Source organism: Hipposideros armiger, unplaced genomic scaffold (assembly GCF_001890085.2).
Source record: "Hipposideros armiger isolate ML-2016 unplaced genomic scaffold, ASM189008v1 scaffold_276, whole genome shotgun sequence".
NCBI lineage: Eukaryota > Metazoa > Chordata > Mammalia > Chiroptera > Hipposideridae > Hipposideros > Hipposideros armiger.
The window spans coordinates 1,889,277-1,905,134 of NW_017731626.1; the positions used below are offsets into that span (position 1 = coordinate 1,889,277).

General features: G+C 41.2%; 1 protein-coding gene across 1 annotated transcript in view; it reads left to right on the plus strand.

Moving 5' to 3' along the window:
• FAM81A (family with sequence similarity 81 member A) overlaps positions 1 to 9,097 on the plus strand; it is a 46,378-nt gene extending 37,281 nt beyond the window's left edge. The window contains exons 5-8 of the mRNA XM_019657525.1: positions 1,257 to 1,627; positions 4,095 to 4,269; positions 5,872 to 6,067; positions 6,782 to 9,097. Of these exons, the coding sequence (XP_019513070.1) occupies positions 1,257 to 1,627; positions 4,095 to 4,269; positions 5,872 to 6,067; positions 6,782 to 6,906 (867 nt within the window). The 3' untranslated portion in view covers positions 6,907 to 9,097. The remainder of the gene's footprint in view (positions 1 to 1,256; positions 1,628 to 4,094; positions 4,270 to 5,871; positions 6,068 to 6,781) is intronic.
• Positions 9,098 to 15,858: the final 6,761 nt, after the last annotated feature.

Consider the following 15,858-nt stretch of genomic DNA (forward strand, 5'->3'; position numbering starts at 1 on the left):
CTTCAGTATGGAACTCTGTCAGAGACTGTGGAAAGTTTAAATTAACCATTCTCCTGGCTCTTACATCTCATTGTCTCCACATTTAATGCTGTTTCAGGGTTGTTGCCAATTTGACAGGAATTCTCTTATGAAAACCACGTTTCTTTTCCTCTAATGATCATATTTATATAACTAGTCAGTTATGTCACCATTTCTCATAGATCCTACAAGCTGGCCAACCAAGTACACAAAGATCTCTCCAACCCTCTTCCTTCCGTCACTTAGGAAGAAAATAAACATCTTAGTATTTTTCCTTCTGTGAATTATTTCCTTAGGAGGTATTACTAGTCAGCAGACATGAACATCTTTATTTTTCTTCCTACAATTTAAAGTTGAGAAGCCTACACACAAAAAATGTTCACAGAGGAAAGGAGACAAAGCCTGGGGCCTGTGTGGGGTAGGAGGACTTGTTGGAGACCCGAAAGGTGAAACCCAGTTGATGAACTAGGAAAAATCTCATCCTATAAAGAGAGCATAAGGAAACTTACCTGTCTAAATCTTGGCTCTGGGTTGAGGAGTGAAAAATATTTCTTGAAAATTCAGGACCACACCACCACCTTTATATGGATTTAGAACTAGAATTCACATTACCCAAGTGGCTTGAAGAAAACCACAGCAGATACTTATCTTAGAATGACCCTGATTTGGTAGTTGCCTGAGATGCCTGGCAGAAAAAAATGCACATCTTCAGCCTTCAAGTCTCCCCACAGACAGATGAAATACTAAGGAACATGAATTTACAATCAAATATTATAAAACAACATAAGGAAAAAAGCCACATAAGTGATAGAGTTAAGAAAAACACAAAAAACAGAATCAGACTTCTGAATATTGCATATATAGGAATTATTGAATGAAATAAGTGTATGTGTATATATGTATGTATATATATTCACACACACACACACACACACACACACACGCCCACACACATACACATTTTGAAAGTATGTCTAAGAGATAAGAAATTATCAAAATGACCAGTCAGCATTGAAAAACAACCACATAGAACTTCTACAAAATATAATAATTGAAAATAAAAGCTGTAACCTCTGACCACACCTGACCAAGGAACCTGAACAGTGACGCCAAGCAGTCTTGGAGCCCAGCTGATGGCCCCACTTGATTGAGAACAGCCTGCAGCCTTGCTCAGGCATGGAACCGAACCAACAACCCTGCCCAAAAGTAGAACATGGCCTGTGACCCTACCTTACCAGGGATCCGAGACAATAACTCCATCTGACCCCAGAGCACACCCTCCAGCCTCACCCAATTACAAGGTACAGCTGGTGGCCCTGCCAGACCAGGGAGTCTGGCCAGTGACTTCACGCAACAGTGGAACACAACCAGCAGCCTGCTCAATTGTGGAGTATAGCCTGAGGCCCTGTCTGATCATGAACCCCAGCCTGCAGCCCTGCCTGCACCTGGAGTCCAGTCAGTGGCAACATCTGGCTGGGGAGCAGAGCTTGGGGCCCCACCTAATCAAGTACAGTTGTGAAGCCCAGCCTGTAGCCTTGCCCAATCGTGGAATCCATCCAGCAGCACCACCCTTCCAGGGAATACAACCTGCAACCACACCCAACCAGAGGTAATTGCAGAGCCCAGTTAGAGGCTCCACTTGACGATGCAGCCTAGCCAGTAGCCCTGCCTAGCTAGGTAACCCAGCCAGTGGTCCCCACTACCTCATAGCATGGACAGCAGTCCTGCCCAACTAGAGACCTAACAGACAAATACAGAAGACTTGACCCATGAGAAGCAGAATACACATTCTTCTTAAGTGCACACAGAACATTCTCTAGGGTAGATCATATATTAGGCCACAAAAGAAGACTTAACAAATTAAAGAAGATTGAAATCAAACCAAGTATCTTTTTTGACCACAATAGCATACAACTAGAAATCATTAACAGGAGGAAAACTGGAAAATTGACAAATATGTGGAAATTAAACAACCCATTCCTGAATAATCAATGTGTCAAAGAAGCTCAAGAGGGAAATACAAAAATTTTGAAATAAATGAAAATGGAAATGCAACATACCAAAACTTATGGGATGCGACAAAGGCAACCCAAGGAGGAAAGTTTACAGCGATAAACAACTACCTTATGAAAAAAGAAAGATCTTGAATGAACAGCCTAATTTTATACATCAAGGAATTAGAAAAAAAAAGAAACTCATCTCAAAGATAGCAGAAGGAAGGAAATAATAACAATTAAAGTAGAAATAAATTAAATAGAGCGAGAGAATAGAAAAACAGTGGGAAAAAGTAAGCAAAGCTAATGGTTGTTTTTTTTGAAAAATAAACCAAAAAAATGAAACATTAGCTAGACTAACCAAGAAAACTTGAAAGAGGACTCAAATATATAAAATTATAAATAAAAGAGGAGACATTACAGATGATACCACAGAAATACAAAGGATCATAAGAGACTACTATGAACAATCATAAGTTGTTCATGGTAAATTCTATCAAATATTTTACAAAGGGCTAATGGCAATCATTTTCAAACAAGTTCAAAAAATAGAAGAGGAAGGACCACTTCCAAACTCATTTTATGAGGCCAGCATTACCCTGATACTAAAGCCACATACAAACACTACAAGAAAATATCCTTGATGAACATAGATGCAAAAATGTATAACACCTCGTCAGTTATATAAGTGTCTAATTAGTATATTGTACACTTGAAATTAATATAAAATAATATTGAATGTCAATTGTAATTGGAAAATTAAAAGGGAGGAGAAAGGTGAAGGAGAGTAAGAGGTATAAAATTTCCAGGTATAAAACAAATAAGTCATGGGGATGTAATGTACAGCATGGGGAACATAGTCAATAATTTTGTGATAATGTGGTACAGTGTCAGATGGTTGCTGGATCACTTCTTTAGGTATATAAATGTTGAATAACTTTGGTATACCCCTGAAACTAATATGATATTGTATGTTAGCTATATTTTAATAGAAATCTTTTTTAAAAAGCAAAATCCATGAAGAAAACAAAAAGATATTCAACTCAGAGAAAAAGAAGAAAAATTATCCCTGTTTGCAGATGACATGATCTTATATGTAGAAAACTCTAAAGAGTGCACCAAAAAACTGTTAGAATAAATGAATTTAGTAAAGCTGTCATGCCCTGTGGTCAGTCTCCCTCGTCAGGCATGGCTGCAGACTGAGCTCCATAGTAAAGTGAAGCTACTGGCTTGGCTGCCTACTCAGGTAAGACCAAAAAGCTTTGTTTTTAATGATATGACTAGGAAGTTGTACTTATCATTTCTACATGTGTCCCATTGCCTGACTTAGCCATATGACCACACCTAGCTGCAAGGGAGGCTAGGAAATGTAACCTCTGGTTAGGCAGCTGTGTACTCAGTCCACATTTGAGGATTTTTTAATAGGGAACAAGAGGAAAACAGGTATTGCAGATAATTAGGGGCTTCTACCACAATGGGTGTTCATTTTATTATTTTTTAAGTCACTTTTTTTACATTTCATAATAAAAATAACAAAAAAGTAATTAAGGGAAGGCAGCAAGTATGAAATGTTATTTTAACGAATTTGGAAAGGGGACTAGAGGAATAGAGGGTTATGGTTTTTCTTTCACTTTTAGTTTTGATTTAAATAGGGAATATCTGCATGGGGCAAGAGCAATTTGGAGAACATGAGAGAGCAAGGGATCCAGGCTCCAGTCCTGGGAGATAAAAGGGAGAAGGGGGAGGAGCCCAGGGAAAGAGGGAAGTCGGGAAGGGAGCTGAGACGCTGTCCTTTGAGCCAGTAGCACTGGGAACCCTCTGAACTACAAAGATTAGCGCCTGACGTGGCTGTCACCGTGTGACATCTCAATGCCCACACTGTCAGCTCTTCATAGGGTAGAAAATATTACCAGGTGCTTTTCTCCTGTTGTATACTCTTTCCCTCCCACCCCTTGCCAATTTAGCTCTAAATGTAATTTGAAGAAAAGGTAAGCATGTAATTCTGAGTGAGCTGAGTTTAATGCTGACATATTAATGAGAATTTTGATAGTTGGATCCTGAGGTTGTTTGATGTCATTTTAGAATTGTTTTACATCTAACTTGCAGACTTTCTCATTTCAGATTTAAAGGTACAATTGAGGAACTCAGTAACCAGATTTTATCTGCACGAAAGTGGTTGCAACAGGAACAAGAACGGATAGAAAAAGAACTTTTACAGAAAATTGATCAGCTTTCCTTGGTTGTTAAGGAAAATAATGTAGGTATTGATGTTTAGTAATAACATATTAAAGTTATTTGGTGCAGGTCTGCAATGTTTGAGTAATACCTAGTACCTAGCACCTTATCGTTGATTTACTTAGCACCACGTTAATCTGTTCAATTGTGTCTTGTCTTAGAATCCATTTCCATGGTTCATATTGCTTCTTTGTATTTGTTATAAAGAGATGGAGCACTCTGACTTATTTTAATTAGCAAAGGCTAAGGAGAAAATTTCAATATTTTCAGCTAAGATGAAGTAAAGTCAAGACCTTAATGAACCAAATAGCTCATCTGCTTTTCTAAATAAAATGTGCAATTACAATCTTCATCCTAACTTGTTTTAATGTCACGATCTGGCAAAAACAGTGTTGACGAGATTTCTCCCCCCAGGCCCCTTGATCACACTACAATCATGGTGCAACATGTAAAACAGAATCCACCGTTTTCTTTTCCATCTTCCTTCTCCTTTTACCTCACTCCCTCGCAGAACTTAGATTTGCAGAACTGCTCAAAAACCATATCAAGAAAGCCTTGCATGTGTAATATTTAAAATTAGTAGACTCTGAAACTAATACTTGGCAGGCACATTTTTTGGTTTAGTTATTTAGCCTGACCATCTTCCTCTCCCTTCTCTTTCCTTGCACTGCTTCCTCCTGTTGGGCTTTGATGGAGCACAAGTGACTAGTGCAGCCTGCATCTCTGGCTCTGCTTTCTCAACACCCAGCTGTTGACTTGCAGACTCTGCATGGAACAGCGTCAGGAGAGCTTTGCCATGCCATAACCCACGTGCAGCTTGGTGTTTATAGTCATGGCCTCCAAAGCTCATCTATCAACACAGATCCCCATAAAAATGAAGCATGGTGGGAAAGAAAGGAAAGAAAATATTGAATATTTCAAATATTTCTTCAGGTGTCCTCCATATTTTTATCAAATCTACCAATTGATTGACTTAGATTCATAAATTGGTAGGCTTCTGGGTCTTTGGATCGCTGTTAGTTTTACATCTGGATTGGTGTAATCACTAACAGTAAACCCCAGGGTATCGGTGGCTTTAATAGGATAGAAGCTTATTTCTCTTTCACATAAAAGATATCTGGGTGTCAGATTACAGGGCTGATGTGGTAGCTCATCAGTCCTCAGCCACCCAGGATCCTTCTGGCCCAACTCTCTGTCAGTCCTAGAGAGTGACCCTTGTCCTCATATTTCAAGATGGCTGTTAGAGCTCCAGCCATTATGTCTGAATTCCAGGAACAGAAGGAAGAAGGAAAGGGCAAGGATATGCCTCAGCTGTCTTTTACCTTTTCCTGGAAGCTGCCACGTACACTTATACTGACATCTCATTGGCCACAACTTAATCATATGCCTACCCCAAACTCAGGAGACATAGAAAATATAGTCTTTATTCCGAGTGACCTTATACCCAGTTGAAAATTGGGGGTCTGTTATGGAAGAAAGGGAGAATGGATATTAGGGTAAGCAATGAGCAACCTCTGTGATTCTGTTCCCTGCAGGCTGTTGTTAAATGATCTTATAACTGATGCAAATGAAATACAGATGTACTTTTTAGAGTAATCAGTGCGATTCTTATCACGGATCTCAGGGAGCCAGTGAACGGGACATGGAGAAGAAGCTCAGCCAGATGTCAGCCCGACTTGACAAACTCGAAGAGAGTCAGAAGAAGCATGTGGAAGTACAGAGAACAAAACAAGAAGAGGAGAAGGTGCATGGGCGCATCAGCAAGCTGGAGTTACGGATGAGTGCGGACATGAAGGACATAAAAGCAGAGGTTGATGCTGGTAGGCCAAAAGAAGACAGCTCTCATGGTTTATTTTGTATTTGATCTAAAAAACAACTGATCAGTATTCCGCTACAACTGCCTATAATCTGACCAATGGTAATAACAGTAAAATGTCCTTAGGTGATTTTCTAAGTAGCTGTGCTGTATTGAACTAAAACATTGTTTCAATTCCTCATACATGAAGAGCCACCATGAGAGACAGGCAAACAAAACAAAGATAGCTTAGCTTGCAACTGATGTGCGCTTTCTGTAGTGCCATTTGCGATTCTTTCCATTCATAGCCAAGGTCAGTATGTCTCAGAAATAAGCACATAGCTTTGAGGGGCTTGTGAAGGCTTTATTGTATACTGCTGGCAGTAGACCACAATGACAATGAATGATTTTCCTTTACTTAGAAATCAAGAGGGCCCATTAATTCACACTTATTTAGAAGAAAATGTTAGAACTGATTTCAACTTCTAAAGCACTGCATTATAATGGAGGGATTAGATTTACATTCTGAGTCAGGAATATAGAACTGCAACCAGTAAGTGGAAGTTACCCAAAGACAGATCTTAACTGTGTAACTATTCTGTTTCCCATCAAACCTTTGCTCCAGTAGTTTTTGCATCTATTAATTTTTGCCCAAATCGACTATTACTATATGCAGTAGAGTTTGATACAGCATTGTTTTTTTAGTATTAACTCTTGTGAAATTTGCCTTTTCTTAAAGGGTTTACAGCCATCTATGAAAGCATAGGATCTCTTAGGCAAGTTCTCGAAGCCAAGATGAAGCTGGACAAGGACCAGCTACAGAAGCAAATCCAACAGATGCAGAAACCGGAGGTTCCCATGTGAAGGGAGTTGGGACAAGGACCTCAGAGGTGGTTCTGCCGGTGGGGCTGGGAGCTAGAGACCTCTGTGGCCAGGCGGTCCTGGCATTCGGGATTGTTCTAGTCATGGCGTGCATGTGCCAGGAAATGTGTATCCGTGGGTCTAAATGTTTACCTTAAATCTTGAAAACACTCTAAAAGTATTAAATACAATTTTTACTACTTTATTCCACTTCTCTAAATTCAGATTTGGAAAGGCTTTTATCCCCTTCATTTTATGAATGAAAAGACTTAATTTTCCTTCAATGCTTGATGCTCTAGCCAAGATTTTACTTTTTGAAAAATGTCATAGTGATTTTTTTAAATTAAGAAACTAATGAATTATCTATCACAGAAATGTGTTGCTCCTTACTCTAAAGTAAGAAAATGTCCTAATAGATTAGAATTCAAACTTTTGAGTCCATATTTGGATTTTATTATTGTTGTCTGTTCATTTCTTATATTGGTTATCTTCTTGTAAATCCTCTGTCTTTTGTAGGGAGAAGGGACTTAATATTTGGGGAAAAAAAACCTCACCATTTATGTAATGAAAATAGTTTAAAAACTTAGAACTGCCATATAGATTACAGATTAAAATGGAAACTTAAGACAATTGTTTAGATAATGTAAGGCATAATATTTACATCAACCACCTAGTTAAACCAGGTTTTAATATTGAAAACTTTTTTCAATTATCCACAGCCTGTGTGGTGATAGCCATATATTTAATAATGAAATGGTGGTTAATAGTCTGTTTATTGCACAATTAATTGTTCATCAGTCACAATAGGATGTGAGAGTTTTTCAGGCTTTATGGTCTCCTCTCTAAATGTTTCCAAAATTGGCACAAAGTGCTAAGTTTTATATATACTTACTGTATTCTTGTGCCTTGGTTTTATCACGTCAATGCACTGTACCCTGTAAAAGTTTTGCGGACAAAATAGAAGGGATGATAATACATCAGAATTATGATGTAAAAATGGGATCCTATGTATTTTTTAGGTTCTAAAAGTTGTATCACCGTTAAGACATTAGTCATTCAGTATTATTAACAAAATAGAAATTCATACTTTTGTATGGACAGAGAATCAAATTGATATCGTATTTATAACACTGTCGGGAAACTTTCATTTGAGCAACTTTGTAGACCCTGAGTGTTTTATTTTTCATTCACCATATTTGATTAGTCATTGAAAAATGGCACCAGTGTTCTTTGTTCACCTATGCATGTAAAAACTGATAGTGAGACACACGCCATTCTAAACTGTGAGGGTGCCCAGGAGAAAGGAAACAGGAATACTTTTAAAATTTTAAAAACTTTTTTTTGTTGTTGTTTGCTGAGGACTCAGGAAAAATTAAAGCATTTTCTATTTTTAGGATAAATCATATATGAAATATCTAACTGGCTATTACTGTTTACCCAAACAAAATATGCTGCTAAAGTACATAATATTTTACCCTCAATGGCTTGACAAAATTGTTTTTTAATTCGGACCCAAGTATTCATAGAAGGAATACGTCATCCGATATGTATTTCCTTATTTGGTTGCGAATCTTTGTATCTCTATATAGGAAGACTTATTTCCACTAAACAGTGAAAAATAAAATGCCAATGCTCTTTTGCAATCAGAAAGTGAATTTCTTTTTGTGATAGAGTAACCGTGTTTAGTTCAGTTCTCCATGTTTAAGCACAAGCCACAGCACCGAGAGCCACGGCCCCTCCCACATTGCTCTCCTCTGGGGTCTCTGAAAAGGAAGACCCAGCACAGTGGCCCCTGGGAAGCGGGGAGCCAAGGACATCCGCTAGACTCAGGCAGAGGCGAGATGTGAGCAGGTGATGCTTGCCTGTCCGCTGAGTTGCTCAGGGGCTCCTGATGCTGCCAACTCCACGCCGTGAGCTCCGGCAGGGGTTCTCCACTGCAGCTACATGTTGCCATTCCCTGGGGAGTTCAAAAAACAGCTACTGGTGCCTGGGCTGCCCCCAGGCCAACTAAGTCAGAGCCTCTGGGAGGTGGGACGCAGGCATCAGTACGATCCCAGGCTCCTGGGCGGTTCACGCACTGGGGAGGTTGTGAGCCACCAAGCTACAGTGTACTCTTATCACCAAAGTGTAAATGAGAATCAGCTTCCGTGTTCTTTCCTTTATCAGAAATTTGCAATAAAAAGAATAAAATTTCCAAACATATGTGGTGTGTGATTTTTAAAAGTCTTTAATATAAGGCGAAAATTTCAGAAAATGCCATAGGAAGAGCTTCTCTTACCTTCCTGTGGACACCCTGCGGTGGTTGCAATAAAGTGCCCCGAGTCCTGGCAGACCTGCCACAGACTAAAAAGTCATGGAGAACTGCTCCATCTGTGGGTCCCTGAGGCTGCTGGGCCCCTTCTTGCCACTGGAATAAGGCCAGATGCAGTTCCTAGTGTGAGCTGCGTGCCCACGCAGCCACCTTGGGGTGTAACTCATTTCATTATAATTACAATGAGTTGGGTTAAGTACCATTCATACCCCATTTCACAGATTAGAAAACTGAGTCACCTACAAGTTAAGTAGCTTGCCCCATATCCTGCAGCTTGTCAGTGGGAGCCAGGATTCAAACCGGGCAGCCTACTTCCACAGCCTGGGCACCTCACCAGCACACTATCCTACCACTAAAGATATATCTTTGCTTCCCACATAACTGACTAGCCAGGCCACCAACTGCAGCCCCATGTCTACATGGCCGTATAGTTCTGCCGTCTGAGTTCCTTTGCTTTTTAATGCCCCAACTCCAAATACCTAACTAAGGTAGGCAATTGTATTAGCTTTGCGTGGGTCTTCCTCTAGGGTCAGTGGAGGCAAGGGAGGTGGGGTCATTTGGTGCCAAAAGACTGTAGGATCCCACTCATTTCATCTCCTGAGCTTGGGCTGTCCTAGGCAGTGGACTGTGGCTCTGTGCGCTAGGACATGGGTTGTGTTGGGTGTGTACAGAGCAGAACAGGAAAGTGGTTCCCTCTAAATTGTGGGTACCCCACTAGGCTTTCAGCCTGAAAAAAAAACCACAAACCACTCATGACATACTGGAAACTCAATAGGAACTATACAGAGTTTTTCTGTCACTGTCTTCTTTTAGCTGTGTGGCCTTAGGCAGTTCTTTTAACCTCTCTGAGTCTCAGTTTTCTCATCTGCGCAATGGAGATTATAGTAATTTAAAAGAGGGGGCTAGTTTATAATTTTCAAAATGTTGAAGTAGTTTATGCAACACTGGCTATAGAGTGGTAAAAACATGGGATGTGGGAGGGGAGATATTGGTGGTGTAACATAGAAAGTATAGAAGGGTCCATGTATTGGTCCAAGTGTTCCATTACCTTCTGGAATCATGTTTGGGAAGTGACTCTAACCTCCAAAGAAAGTGTATTTCAGCCTGAGACACAGAAGAGCAGCAGAGTGTGGCTGAAGAGAGAAGTAGACAGGACCAGCAGGGGGTGGTCGCTGACTGTGGGGAAGCGCTGGGCAGATCCTCAAGCCAGTTTCGTCACTGGAGCAGGCGTGGCCTCACCAGGCCTGAGCCAGCGTTGAGAGTGTTGGCACGGGTGGCATCAGAGCAGGAGAAAGGACACACTCCACGTCAGGAGGGATAACATGTGCTATGGAGGCTGCGGATGTAGAGCCCAGAGTTCACGTTGGGAAGTGAGATCCAAAACCGGTGGGGCTGGGCCTTGCGCCTTGTTTGTGCGGATCGGAAGGGCCGATACATGGCTGGACTGCGCTCACCAATGGTGTGTGTTGTATGCAAGTGTCAGCTCTGTAGTAAGGAAAACCTGGCAGGTGGATTCAGAATCCCACTGAAGAGCGACATTAAATATATGGAATTAACAGTTACGATGATGTGTCTACTATATCTATTTCTGATTCTGGGTTTTGGGTTGTCATCCACATAAATCCAAAGGACTTTTCCAGGCATCCTTTTATACCTAAGCAGACCTACTTGATTATTAAGAGTCAAGATTCTGGCTGTGGTAGACAGTCTCAAAAATGTCTCTCAATGATTCCCATCTCCTGGTATTTACCCCCTTGTGTACTCCCCACCCTGGAGTGTGGGCTGGACTTATTTATGGGCTTCTCATTAATACAATATGGCAGAAATGATGGCTTTCCACTTCTGAGATTAGGTTATAAAAGGACTATGGCTTCTTTCTTGGTCTTGGCCTCTCTCTCCGTCTCTCTCTCATCACTTGTTCTGGGGCAGGCAAGCTGCCATATCGTAAGCAACCTAATGGAGAGAGCCTTGAGGTGTGGCAAGGAACTGAGGCCCTCAGTCCAATAGCCTGAAATGAACTGACACTTTAACAGTCAGGTGAGTAAACTTAGAAGTGAGTCCCCCTACCCTAAAAAAATGAAAGCAGAAACTCAAAACACATAGTTGTACACCTATGTTCCTAGCAGCATTATTCACAACAGCCAAAAGGCGGAAGCAACCCAAGCGTCCATTGACAGATGACTAGATAAGCAAAATGTGGTATATACATACAGTGGAATATTATTCAGCCATAAAAAGGAAGGAAATCCTGGCACATGGTAGGTACAGCATGTATATTATGTTGAATTAAATAAGCCTGTCACAAAAGGACAAATATTGTATGATTCCACTTGTATGAGGCATCTAGAAGAGTCAAATTCATAGAGACAGCGAGTAGCATGACAGTTGCCAGGGGCTGAAGGATAGGGTGGAGGATAGGAGTTAGTGTTTAATGGGCGCAGAGTTCAGTTTGGGAAGATGTAAAAGCTGTGGAGACGGACGGTGGTGATGGTTGCACAACAATGTGAGTGTATCTAATACCACTGAACGGTTTACTTTTAAAATGGTTCAAGTAGTAAATTTTATGTGCACCTTACCACAATTTTAAAAAAAGAACAAAAGAAGAAGTGGATTCCCCAACCTCTTAAGTTGAGCTTTTGGGTGAGACTGCAGCCCTGGCCCGTTTACTAAATATCACCTCATGAGAAATGCTGAGCCGGAGACACGCAGCCAAGCCACACCCATGTCTGAGCCACAGAAACTGCGAGATAATGACTATGTGTTGTTCTAAGTCACTACATTTTGGGGTAGTTTGTTATATGCAGCAATCGATAACTAATATACTGGCACTGGAGGACCCTGACAGAATTATTTTGTGGAAATGCTTATTTCTTATATATGTACATATATACCAATATATAGAATCTCATTTAATACATTTTCTGAGCAGGGAATGACCTTAAAAACGCATACTTAATGGCATATATACCTCATCATATTTGATCTTTGTAATTGTCCCGTGTGGTGTGCGCTATTATTTCCACTTTGTGACAGAGCAGGTTACTGAAGGCCCTGTAGCTGATTAATGGAGGAGCAGGAATGTGAATTCACATCTGTCTGTCTCCAAAGCCCAGCCTGCCATCGTGCTTCAAGATAAGCCAACACTCGAGACCTAAAGGGATTTGTTCAATATCCCGCAGCTGTTTGATATCAGAACACTGTCTGGATCAGCGCTTCTCAAAGCGTCCCCAGCCCAGCAGCATCAGCCTCACGTGGGAAGTTACGGGAAATGCAAATTCTAGGCCCCGCCCCGGACCTACGGAACCAGAAACTCCGAGATGGGCTCAGCAATCTGCTTTCACATGTCCTGCGCATGATTCTAATGCAAGTTAAGTTCGAGAATCACTAATGTAGAGCTGCCATGTAATATGGTAGTCATTATGTGGCCACTTAAATTTAAATATAGGTTAACCTGAATTAAATGAATTTAAAAGTCCCATTTCTCAGTTGCAGTAGCCACATGCAAGTGCTCAATAGCCACATATGGTTAGTGGCTACAGTATCGTCCTGTACAAATATAGAGCTTTTCTATTATGGCAGAAAGCTCTGTTGGACAATCCTGGCCTAGAGCAATAATTTCTTCACTTTCAATTCTGTCCACAACTCTGTACTTTCATCTTTCAGCCTGGAATGAGTGTTGGACCTGGAACTTTCCTCCAGCCTCATCTCTACACCGTTATGCCAGTTGTCCCATTAGAAATGGTTTCCCAGGGCTTTATGTACTCGTATATTTTGTCTCACCTGCCAGTTCTGATGGGTAGATATTGCTGCCTGGAGCACTCGCCGGTGCCAGACTCAGAAGGAAGAGCCAGAAGGATCAGCCAAGGGGAGGTGGGGTGGCTGCCTGTGTGCTGCATGTCTGTCAGGGTCACCCCTGGACACTCCAGGCCTGTGGGACGCCTGGCGAGGGGTTGTGGGCCAGAGGACTCTTAAGTGACTCTGATGTTCCCTGGTAACAGGTACCTGGCAGGCCTGGAATCAGAGTGAGGCAAAGTGAGGCCCTCACCTTGGAAAACTTAAAGGGACACCCAAAACTCTGTAATTAGGATAAATAATATGTTAATGCAACAATGCAATTTCCAAAATTAATGCAATTTTTAAAGATAAAAATTAATGCACAAAAATGCACGACGAACCAAATATCAAGCCCTAAATAAAGATGAGATCCAATTGTGTGGTGTGGAGCCATTTTGAAACTGAGATAAAAAGAAAAATGTGTGCCCCTATATACAGGTTTTATGCAATTTTATTTGAATTTTTGACATTTTGTTCATTATGGATTTTTGGGGTTAATTTGGTTTTTAGAAATATTGCACTGAAATATTTACCTTGATAACTGAAGATTTGGGCTCCCCTCCTTACATTTAATATTTGAGATGAGTGCCTCACTCACCTCACCCTAATCCCAGCCCTGCCCAGATGTCTTAAAATTTTGAAGCTAAATTCAGTGCTTAGTTATTGTAATTAGCTTATCTCAGGCATTTCTGATTGCTTTAGATCAGCGGTTCTCAACCTTCCTAATGCCGCGACCCCTTAATACAGTTCCTCATGTTGTGGTGACCCCCAACCATAAAATTATTTTCGTTGCTACTCTATAACTGTAATTTTGCTACTGTTATGAATCGTAATGTGAATATCTTTTTGTTTTCCGATGGTCTTAGGCGACCCCTGTGAAAGGGTCGTTCGACCCCCAAAGGGGTCGCGACCCACAGGTTGAGAACCGCTGCTTTAGATGGTCTTGGGTCTGTTTTAATCCATAATTTCCATGCTTTGTTTAATTTTCAAACTGTGGCTCAGTTCTTGGAATGAGGCTGGAACACAAAGATCTGACTCCTCTTGGAGATGGGGAAGCAAAGCGGCGGGATAGCAGGGCTGGAGGAGCGTGGAGATGTTTGCAAGTTCCCATCACTTGTCATCACAGAGATGGAAGCACGCCCCCAGCTGCCCGCGGCCCTCTGGGATTCATTGTTCTTCTTGCCTCCACATGGAGGGACTAGAGCTCTTAGGGCATCTGTTTCAGTAGGAAGAACCCAGAACCAAGGGATGCCTCAGAGGAAGGGCCCATGGAGATTATTGAGCTCAACATTTTCATTTTCTAGAACAGGAAACTGAGTACCAGAGAAGTTAGAAGGTGGCTTTGCAGGCGAATGAGTGCCCGCAATTGTACCATCGACAAGCTGGCCAGATGCTCACATGTGTGACAGAGGCTGTGCGGCTGGCTGCCCAAGCAATGTTGGACAGGACCACATGCTGAATTTCTTAAGTAAGACGTCAGCCTTCTTCACTCTCCCCACAATGTGCTCAGCTTCCTCAACCCTACCTGGCCATTTATACCAGTTTTTCCACCTTCAGGTTTTGCGCCAAGAGGAAGGAAAGGGAAGACACGTTTGTCAGCTTTCCTCTCTCCTCCTCACTCGCCTGGGGTGAAAGAGAAAGCTCAGCTTTCTATTTCTGCTTCCTTGCTGAATGGCCTTCCACTCAGTCATCCCCTCATCATCCCTGGGGATAGGGCAACCCTAAGCCCCTGAGGGTAGAAGGGGCGTTCTCTGCACCATGGAGACGGGTTTTGTTTGTGATTTGGCCTAACGTCCATGGCCCTTGCCAGTACTAGGAACTAAAGGAATTTAGAAAATTCATTCTCATGTGACAAAGCCTGGCTTTTAAAATGTTTCTTTCTGTTCTCTCAAGATGTCTAGTCTGAGTTTCAAAATTGAATGTGGAGTGCTTTCTCTTTGCATTCCTACTGTAACCACCCTAGTTCTCTCTGGGGCAAATGGATATTTCTGAAGAATAGAGTGTAGGAGGGGGGCAAGGAAATGCAAATGACACAAGTAAATTAGCATATCTCAAAAAATATTTTTCCATTGCATATACCTGCATGTACTCTCCCTAGACTGTGATCTATGTGGAGGCATGGCCATATTTTCTCAAATATTTCAAGCCATGAAAAGACCTGCAGATCAACTAGTTTCTGGTTTCCTTCTGTTGTCTCAGTATAACAGCTCCCTCTAATACAGCGTCCTACCCCACACTAATTAGAAGTTCCAGTCAATGGCTCCAGATGGGTTAAGGTCTTTGATTAATGAAAAGTAAAATGAATTTAATATTGTTTAATTAGTGCACTTTAAAAACTAATCTTTCAAAATGGTCTGCGTTTGGGGGTAAATTCCAAAAGGAAGGTAAAAATATTGGGGACCACTGAATTAGTCGTTCATTGAGCATTCCGTGCAAAGGGCTTTTGTGCACATTTTCTCATTTACATGTTATTTCTGGGCAGTGGGGAAAGTAACTTTTATTGAAGGCCTCTCTTAAGCAGGTGTTCTGAGAGCTAGACAAAACAGATTTCTCTGACTTTATAAGACTCAGAGAGAAGAAATCATTTCAGCTTACCCTCATTTGGGCTTTTTCTAAATTATAGAAACTATGCAACTATAAAGTCTATCACTAGATGGAGCAATAAGCTAGATTTTAAAAAAAAAGAAAAAGAAAAAGAAAAACCTATACCCCACCTTACCCCAACTTTCAAATTTCTTAAATAACGATGACCTGTCACAATGTATAGGACTTTGTCATTCACAAATCATTTTTACCTAAAATATTTAGCC